Genomic DNA, 10,068 nt, shown 5'->3' with positions numbered 1-10,068 from the left:
ACAGTGATAGGCGTATTTGAGCAGGGGAAAGGAGAGGCAATCCTTACCTCACCGTATCGCGGGAACAATGTCAGGGCAGACGCCCGGCTGAGAGTCGGCAGAGGTCAGTGCTCCTTCCCGGTGGCACCACCGGCAGCCAGCCCCTCTGCCTGAGGGAGGTTTCCCCGGGGCGAGGAGACAAGGGCTGGCCTGGGGCTCCTTGTTTTGAACAGTGCCAATCTCCTCCTGCGTCCCCTGAGGCGGAGGGTGCCAGCGGGGCCTGCCATCAAAAGGAAAGCGGTGGGAGACACCCTCTCGGCGCCTGGGGAAGTGATCCAGGTAACCCCTCCAGAGCCATTATTTGCTTCCCGACAGAAGGAGCTGGCAGCTGAAAGATAATTTAGCCCTCTCCCCTGCTCCTGCCTCAGCAGGGAAGCCTGCCCTGGGCCAGCAGCAGTGGGGTGAACTAGGGCATTTTGTGATCCCCATCTCCTGCTGTGCCCCCCGGCCTTTGGGGTTGGTGTCCTCCACATCGCGGGGTGCCCAAAACATCGGAGCCCTGCTCTGTGCCAGGCCGGATCCGGCTGCTGCTCCCTTAGGAAGATATTATCAATATTATCCCCTTGCCTCCAGCACGGATGCGGAAGGGAGTAGGCTCAGAGCCATGCTTGGCAGCGCTGGTGATGTGAGTCTCCCCGCACACCTGCAGAGGAGGTGAAAAGCAGCTCAGCCCAAACCCCAGGTATTTATTTCATTGTTGACCAAAATATCCTGTTTCATCTGGGGATTGGGTAATATTTCCTGGCCCTTTAAAAGTCCATTCTGAAACAAAGTAAAACAAAACGTAATAGATCCTTTCCTGTCTTGCTTTACTTCACCCCAAGCTATTAACTGATTTTGGGCTGAATTTGGGCATAAGAATCTAGCAAGTTTATTCTTCTCCATAAAACTTCGCTCAGCTCAGCTTGCATTGGTGCAGCTGGTTTTGTATGTGGAGGTATGAAGGCTGCTGCCCTAGCTGGTGGGGTCCTCTCCAGGCCTGTAGATCCTGCCTCGGATCATGAAAAGGACACAGCCCTGACTTTTGGATTTGTTTCCTGGTGCTTGACATAGGCTGTTTCACTTCATATGACAGATACTACTAACTCTTAAAAACTACTGACTGATTCATGTACATGCTGAGAGCTGTTACAGTGGCAGAGTAAGGAGAAATCCCTCCAAGCTGTGCATGGCGACCCTCCCACCCCAGCTACCTTCTCAGGACTCCTCCGGACATGAAACATAGAAGTGAGAAAAAACCAAAACCTTCCAAAATTAATTGGGCAAACCCAAACCAGACTACAAATTAGTCTGCCTCCCAAGATGCAGGTGAAGAAATCAGCCCACAGGTTCAGCCTAAATGTTGATTATTTGATATGGCTGTGCCTTAAATTCACAAGGTAAACTGAAAGCTTGTAAAATGGGAAAATGCAGAGCAAGCTGCCAGCTGAGCTGGTCAGGTGGCAGATGCTGCAGTAAACTCAATGAGATCCCTGCTTAAAGCACTGACCAGTGAACAGAGCTCTAGTAAAGCTTGATGCTGCAGCTGAACACGCTTGGAAAGACAGCAAAAATATTTTGGTTTTTGGTTGCAGTGGTGCAGCAGGCAGGGAAGGTCTGGGTGGGGGGTATTCTGCCCGCACAGGCACCCCAAGAGAGGCATTGCCACCCACCCCTGTATCATACTACTACCACTGCTTTCACAAAAGCCCTGCTGGGAATCAGTGCAGGGTCTTCACACAAGACTGTGAAATTAACTGCTTGCTTAAGGGCAGCAAAACAGCTGGGTCAAGGCTTTCGTGTTTTGCACCTTGGTGTGGTTTTGGTCTTAGCAAAAGGGTTGTTAAAAAAGAATGTTTGTTACAGGAAACTCAGGGTGTATCTGTGGTGATACTACTATTTCTGCATTGCATTGCATAGAGCTGCCACAAAGAAAACCCCTGGAATCAAAAGTTTCCTGACAAAAGTTTGGGCTGGCCACAAAAGCACGTCCTCTGGCCCATGTCCCCTTCATGAAGGCAGGCTTCAATTTCTCAGCTGAGAAGTTTGTAAACCAAGTAGTGCAGTCAAACTCTCTCCCACATATTTTGAGGGGGAGGAGAATAATATCACATAAGTGAATCACAAACACTGGAAAAGCAGAAAAAGCAGAAGAAGGGTGATGGCTCCTACCCAAGCTCTGTATCTTATCTCTGATCATGGTGCAGAACTCGTGGTGTTTTATTTTGGGGTGTAAGAGGTGCTCTCAGGTTCAGAGAAATAGTTCTGAGGACCCCCTTTGCACTGGCAGCCTTTCTGAGCGGTCAGTCTGGGGACCTGGGAGGCAATTTGGCATTTCTCATCCTTGCCCCAAGGCAGGTGGGACAGAGAGGCCAGGGTGGCAGGAGCCATTCCTCCTGGGCACAGTGGCCCTTGTACAGTAAGAGCCTGACAGGACTGCTGCAGCAATGATGGTACCAGGCTCTGCCTGGAAATGTGTGAATAGGAATCCTAGTTTTTGAGTAAAGCACATATGAAAACAACAAAAAAAACTTTTTGGGTGTAGTGATGGATTGGGATGTATTCCCACTTCCTCTCCCACGGGCTGCCAGGTGCGGGAGGCATCATTTTCCCGAGGTGGGGTAACAACCCCTCAGTATGGAGCTCTGCTACCCTCTGACTCCAGGGGAGCTGCTGGTGCCCTGTGCAGTTGTCCTGCATAACCGTAAGTGATGGAGCATAGGGTTCATTAGTCTGCCAGGACACCGCTGGCGGTGGCATAGATGGCACACCCACAATACACATGGCATTGCGGGCAGTTTAGAGAATTATTTTTCCCAGCTGCTCATGATTAACATTAATGATGCAGATGAAGGTCTCCTGACATAGCCAATCTTGAAGCAGCAGTGTAATAGCCAGGAGGGACTAGGGACGTGAGAGATGCATGGTCTGTAGGGTGATGTTTCTCTGCTGAAGAAAGCTCCTCTACTTCTTCTGAAACAGTTGTTTTGAGAAAAGGTACTGCTCTCCTTCTAAACCCTCCCTCATTTAATCTTCTCGCCTTGTTGGTAATACAGGTCACTCACATTTTATCACAGGACGCAAAGCAGCAGCTCATTATGGATTTTTTTTGATAAGTTCTGTCCTTCAGATTCTTCTCAAGTATGCAGTGACCGCTGGTGGCTTTCTGCCTTAGGGACCAGGAGAGAATGCTCCAATGGAGAGGTTCCAGAAACTCATTTTAATTCCTCTCATCCTAACTGCCTCGCTACCAGGTAGGACATATTCATAACCTGTGAAATGAACCACTGTGGACAAAATGTGTGAATGAATTTTAAAGACATGTAAATGGCAGTTACTGGTGATATCAGATTGAACAGTCAGTCCCAGAGGGAGGATTACTTAAACTGTTTGAAATGCTTAAGTTTGCATTTCAAGCCTGAAGATCTGATGGCTTAGATTGGGCTTCAGTGTGCAGAGGTGAGCAGTGGATGAGGTGGGAAGGAGATGGGGAGGCTGCCCTCTCCCACTCTCCCACTTCCAGTGAGCAGGGATGTCCCACTTATTTCTCCCTCTCCTTGCGCTCACCTTCCTCCTGTCTGTTTGGGACTGCCTTTGAGGGGAGCACCTATAGAGAACTCAATGTCAGCAGCTGATTTTTCTTCCAGAAATATGTGCAAATTATCATTTTGCTGGTTTGCCTCCAATTTACATTTCACACACCTGAGTTTCAAAGTGAATTCAGATAAAAGGTATCTTGGTGGCAAAGCTTTAAAGAAAATGTGAATATAAGGTGACTAGTTGGGTAACGGAAACAAAGCTGATTTTTTTTTTTATTATAGTCTATCTGGGATTTTAACAGGTTCTGAAAGGAGGGAGCTGCAGTGGTATGAGAGGGAAGGTATTGTCTTGGCTTAATAATTGGTGAAAGCAAACACAGTGCAGGAATAAATGTTGAGTTTTCTGAGCAGAGTGGTATTCCCAGTGGAGCTGCACATGGATGTGTGGTATTCAACAAGCTCTTAAACAACCTAGTGAAGAGGAGTGAACTATGAGGTGGCAGACTTTGCAGGTGGTGCAGAATTACTTAGGCCAGCCAAATCCAAAAAGAGACTAGGAAGATTTTCCAGAAAATGTCATGATGCCAAGTGAGTAAGTAATAAAGGAGAGAAAACATTCAATGCAGAGCATCACTTAACTGAAAATGTCTAGTGGGGAAAAAGAATAGATATCTTGGAAAGAGTAAATTGCTGAAACAGAGAGAAAATTTCACCACTTGGTGTTTTCAGCAAGGGAAGTACAATGAAACCTGGCGTTATATAAATCTGCAGAAAGCTTATTATCTTGAATACTGGATGTTTTGTTAGCCCTTCCATTTCAAAAAGGACACATTAGGTCTGAGAAAGGTATAAAGTGTGACAGAGGTGATTAAAGGTATGAGGAGGCCTTTGTTACACTGGGATATATTTCCACTTGTGAAAAAAAAAAAGAAATAGTAAAGATTTATTAAAATAATTTACTATATGAAGGTGAATGGTGAAATTGTCATTCACAGTTTCTCAAAACAAAAAGAACTAGAGGGAACCAGTAAAACTATCAGAAAGAAGGTTTAAGGCAAACCAAAGAATATACTTTTCCTCACAGTATATAATTAAATAGTAAAGCTATGTGGGAGACACATTATAAACAGGCTGAAAAAAGCTAGAAACAAATATCTTTGAGGGTAGAGCCATAGGTGCAGATGCAATCATTGGCTCAAGAGGTCCCTAGATCTCTTGGGTTTGGATGCTGAGTTGTTACAGCAAGGAAGCCTCGATTTTTATTTGTTCTGGTTCTTGCACTGTCTTCCCAAGCATCCAGAGCAGAGTGCTACGTATTTTAGATGATTTGTATTACCCTTCACTAAAGCTTTTAGCCAAGCACCCCTGCAATGGGTGTTTTATTGCCCTACCTGCAAGCTGTCCTGGGGTAGAAGGTGTTGCCCACACTGCATGGGGCAGCCATGGGAGCACACCCCAAAGCAGAGAGAAAAAGTGTATTGTGGAGAGTCCAGTGTTGCTCTTGAAAGAAGTGCTGCTGCTCTCAGGGTATCAGGAGTCACAAGGCTGGGTGGTGTGGCTAGGCTGTCGAGGAAGCTGCACTGCACAGCCAGTTTGAGCATCCATCCCCGTGGATGGGCACAGTGTGCCCTTTGGCAGCAATAGTATTGCAGACCACACGGCTGACATTCAGTGTGGTGTCCCAGCCTGCTGCCAGGATACTGGTGGTGCTGCTGCTGTGGTGCTCCCAGCCTGGGGACCCTCACCACTAGGGGAAAGAGGCAGTGCAGGAGGAAAGGAGAAGTAGTCCAGTGGCAGAGCCAAGAGGGGCTGTAAGGGACAGCTGTCAAATAGTGAGTAAGAGAAGAGATGGAAAGACACACTTGGGGGCTGTGGAGAAGTTTGTAAGCAGGTGGGTGGATATTTTGATTTTCAAAAAGCTCAGCCTCAGGGTTGTTGATTTCTGAAATAAACTCAAGATTTGCTGAAGAGGAATCCTACCAAATCCAAAATAATTTATTGCAGAGCTGTTGCTGGAGCAGTGGGCCAGCAATGAGGCAGGGAAGGCAGGAAACCAAGGGAGACTAAAGAGAAAGTGAAAAGGAAAAGGAATTTAAAACAGACTGGAAGGCTACAAAAAATGTAGAAATCCAAACAGAAATAGCAGAGCAGGAAGGGAGGAAGACAGACTACACACAGAAACTGAAGGATAAAAGGCAGGGTTTATGGAAGGATGATATAGGTATAGAGAGGGAGATTATTCTGAAATATGATAATAAGGCTGCAAAAAAAGGAATCATTACAGCAAAAGGATAAGTCCATCCTGTCCTTCACTGCACTGCATCCGGATAGGTCACTTATAAAAGGGAAAAACAGAGTCAGCAGATGATGGGGGGGGAAGAAAAGAAGGTAGCCACATATTGATGTCCTTGTTGCCAAAACTTTCAGCATGAAAATGTGGTCCTTTAGAGTTAGCTCATGCAGGGAAGAAAAACATTAGTGACAAAGGGCAAAGGCGGTTCTTTGGCAAATGAGTTTCCCTTGGTGCAGGTGTCATCCAGGGAATGAGACAGATTTTTGTTTCTTCAAAACCCCCAGTGATGTGCAACAAATTTGTGTGATAGAGGAGGGAATAAACAGCTCATAAAGGAGTTGGTATATACTCTGCATGCTGTTGGAAAGGACTGAGCAACTGAAATACCAAAAATACTTATCAGTGTAAGCAAACTTTCACCACTGGTGACTGCTTTATAAACATTTAGTGACCTGCCTCAAAGAATGTGTCCTAACTCAGCTTTGTTCTTCAAAAATCAATGCAATAATGTAATGCAATATCATGAAGACAACCTAACATTTCCCTGTTGCAAAGATGATATTTGCCTGGGTGGGATTTCTCATTGGTTGTGTGTGGGGAAGCAAATGTTAAACCAGCTGTTAAGAACCGAACACCTAATTCCTGTAAAGTGCAACGACTATCTAGCCTGAGGCCTTAATTTGTCTAAGAGCAACCACCTGCAAGATATTTTTTAAGCAGTATGTAAATGAAACCAGCACTAAAATTTTCTTATTAGTACAAGAAGCAAAGCCCAGCAAAAGGACTTACAGCACTGGTTTAAAGCACTGGTAACCGGGTTTAGATCCCATTTCTGTCATGAACGTCCTCTTTGACCTTACATGAGTTACTTTATCAGTGTTTGTACATGGGTTGGACAATGGAACGCACAGTTGGTACAGGACGCCATGTGCTATTGCAGGATAAAAAATAGAAGCAAAAAGATAAAGAGGCAAAGTTAAAACCACCAAAAATGTTTTGGCAGCAGGTGGAAAGGCTCATGAGCTCCTTTTTTGGTTGTGCTGGGGCTTTACTGAGATCTAAATGGAGGCAAGGTTGAGCTATGTCCCGCTCCTCAGTCCTCCTGCCACCCATAGGATCCACATACAGAGCTTATGGACCTGTTCCCTAGCTCACAGAAGTCAGTGAAAGACCATCTATTGCTCCAGCAGATACTGTTGGTGGAAGAAGATGTAGATCCTACCATACCTATGGACTGATAAAAAATTATTGTACTATATAAATGAAGGAATAGCTCATACCTAGCTGCCTATGCTGTCCTGATTGTCTGTAGAAAACAAAAGCAATACTAGCCATGTATTTTCAGAGTTGATGATCACTGATTATTCATGTTTAGGGATAAATTTCAAGACTATAACGGAACTCACAGACATGACCTCATAGCAAATGATGAATTAACAGTGACCAGAGTACTGAAAGTCACATCATTTATTCAAAGCCATTGCAAACCACGGCTCCTTAAGAAAGTAAAATGTTTGCACAGGCACAGAAATAAATTAAAAATGCACATAGATCAGTTTACATTAAGAGGAACAGTGCGGGTAAGTACTGCAGCTCCTGTTTCATGAGCAACTAAATGCATTTGGTGTTAATTCTAAGGAAATTTCCTCATGGCTGTGTCTATCATCATGGTAGCCGTTTATGCCCACTTCAACCAGTCAGAAAGAATTCAAACAATGAGTAAAACTCAAAAAACTCAGCACACTAACATGTTATAGACATCATAGATGTGCAGGGAGTAGTACTGTAAAGGCTGGCTGTAGTATGACTCAAGAAAAAAAAGATATTTCAAAGAGAGGTTTGAGCTTAGGACAGTGTCTCAACCCTGGTAATAAAAGTTGTGCATAGAAATCATGACAACTGGATGTTGAATTTCAGGGAAGAGAGCCATATTATGTGACAGATGGTCTCACTAGAACGCACTTCATTAACGCACATTCATTAGAAAACCTGTAGCTCTGTAAATGATGCCACCCACAGACATGTGGCCAATGCCTAACATTCAGAAAGTGACAAACAGAAAAGAAAGGAAATGGCTTTTAGGCATTGTGGTGGGTTATCTGTTTATAAAGCAACATATTGAAGTATGCACGTAGATTTGATTGCTGAGTTCATCTTCAAGCTGTCTCAGAATCACAGAAACATAGGATCATTAAGGTTGGAAAAGACCTCTAGGATCAACAAGTCCAACTGTCAACCCAGCACCACCATGCCTCCTAAACCATGTCCAGAAGTGCCATGTGTACACATCTTTTAAATACCTCCAGGGATGGTGTCATGTTTTAAAGCATTTTGATTCACCTTTAAAAAGTATGAAGAGAGCTTTGAAAATGCTACTGGAAAAAATGAACCATTTAAGTTGAAAAGAAACAAGCTTTCTGTATCTTATCTGGCTTTATTATCTATCAGTGGAAGTGAAGTTTGCTTTTCATTTAATGTTTTATTGCTCACACACAGATATACTTTAGAGAATGAGGTGCATGGCAGAGGCAACATAACCCAGGAAGGTGGAAAATTTTTGTAAAGGTTTTTGTAAACACGAGACAACTCAGAGTCAATCATACAAAGAACCAGGGAGAGTTAGGTTTGTATAATCCTGCAAAACAAAGAATGAAAAGGCTCTTGTCTGTAGATACATGCGGCAGGTGGGAGGAAAGAGAGGAGCTATTTATAATAAGAACAATTCTTGGCACAAACCTGGTTAGATATACACTGCCTAGGATTGAATGTGACCTGGGAATTAGAAAATGGTGTGGACATTGGAGCAATGAGATTACAGACCCTATGCCCCAGGTTCACTCACCGAGGCTCTGGTTATAACAGCATAACTGAGATTGGGCTCTGTTTCCATTTATGCAGCTATCAAGCATCTCTTGTGTGAAACAACAGAGAATATTCTTCCCTGCTCATGTCATGTGTTGACTGAATAAAAAATGAATTTTTCAATAATTTATAATTAATCCATTAATGAATAAACTACATAAAATGTACAAAGCCTGGGTTGAATGAAACCTTTAAAAATTACTTATTTGCCCTGAATAATTTTATCAAAGGAGTAATGGCCATTTAAGACTTTCTTTCTCCTGGAAAATAATTGAACACTTATGGTCAGGCCAAATTTGCAGACACGAGGTTTTAATTAGACTGCTATGCACTGTAGTATCTAATTGTTGTAATTATGCAGACTACAGACTACAGCCTGAATCATTAGGGGTAGCACTGGCAGTCCTGGTGCTCCCTCAGCGTGAATGTTTCGCAGTAAGTGATGAAAAATGCACTGGTGAGGTATATTTCACTGGCAGGACTGCTTGGTCTGCAGAGAGCTTGCAAAATCTTGATCCTTGGAGATACTAAATATTTGACTTGACAAGGCCCTATGCAAAAGGCCTGACTGTAAAGCTAGCTCTGCTTGGAGCAGAGAGTTGGGCTAGAGATTTCCTGAGGTCCCTTGCCACCGAAACCTTTCAATGCCCCCATCAAAGAGCAACTCTGTCACAGTGAGGTGCAGATAAACACTAGGCCAAAAGGAAGCAGACCTGCACTTAGAGGCAGGTGAAGAGATGAGAGCAGCTGTGTGGGATGAGAAAGAGCTGTGCCTGGTGGGATGTGTGCAGAGCACGGGAGTCCCCTGAGATGAACTCTGGTGGCAGCAGTGCCTGCGATGGCAGTCGTCTCCCTTCCCCTCCACTTCACCTGCAACCAGCAGGGCTGTGGGTGGCACTGACTTAGTAAAGTGACTGGCTTATGAGAGTGTACCATTTTGGCATCCCCAATAGAGGGAAGACATTGATAAACTGGATCAAATTCAGCAGAGGGCCACCAAGATAGTAATTGGCTGGAGCACTTCCCCTGTGAGGAGCAGCTGACAGAGCAGGGCTTGTTCAGCCTGAAGAAGAGACAGTGGCAGGGTCTCTAATGGCAGCCTGCCAGTACCTGCAAGGAGGTTGTCAAGAAAGTGGAGCCAGGCTTCTCACAGTGGAGAATGGCAACAGGACAGGAGAAAACAAGCATATGTTGAAACAAAAGAGGTTCAGAGTGGACAAAAGGAAAAGGTTTTTCCCCATGAGGACAGTCAAGTGGTGGAGCAGGTTGCCCGGAGAAGCTGTACTGTCTCCATCCTTGGAGGTTTCCAAGCCCTGACTGGATAAATCTGTGAGCAACCAGATCCAACCTCAGAAC

The 10,068-nt window shown here is 44.6% G+C and overlaps 1 protein-coding gene across 10 annotated transcripts in view; it reads left to right on the top strand.

The window, feature by feature from the left end:
• The first annotated feature begins 29 nt into the window (after positions 1–29).
• Positions 30–10,068, top strand: part of IGSF5 (immunoglobulin superfamily member 5) — a 34,379-nt gene continuing 24,340 nt past the window's right edge. Inside the window, exons 1-4 of one of the 10 annotated variants that reach the window (XM_075099666.1) lie at positions 30–103; positions 213–318; positions 613–721; positions 3,075–3,272. In XM_075099666.1, coding sequence (XP_074955767.1) covers positions 3,215–3,272 — 58 coding nt within the window. In that variant the 5' untranslated portion in view covers positions 30–103; positions 213–318; positions 613–721; positions 3,075–3,214. Of the gene's footprint in view, positions 319–612; positions 722–3,074; positions 3,273–10,068 lie in introns of all 10 variants that reach the window. The other 9 variants (XM_075099697.1, XM_075099704.1, XM_075099686.1 and 6 more) reach the window with 9 other exon arrangements.

Source organism: Phalacrocorax aristotelis, chromosome 1 (assembly GCF_949628215.1).
Source record: "Phalacrocorax aristotelis chromosome 1, bGulAri2.1, whole genome shotgun sequence".
Classification (NCBI taxonomy): Eukaryota; Metazoa; Chordata; class Aves; order Suliformes; family Phalacrocoracidae; genus Phalacrocorax; species Phalacrocorax aristotelis.
This window is presented reverse-complemented; position numbering and strand designations above follow the sequence as displayed.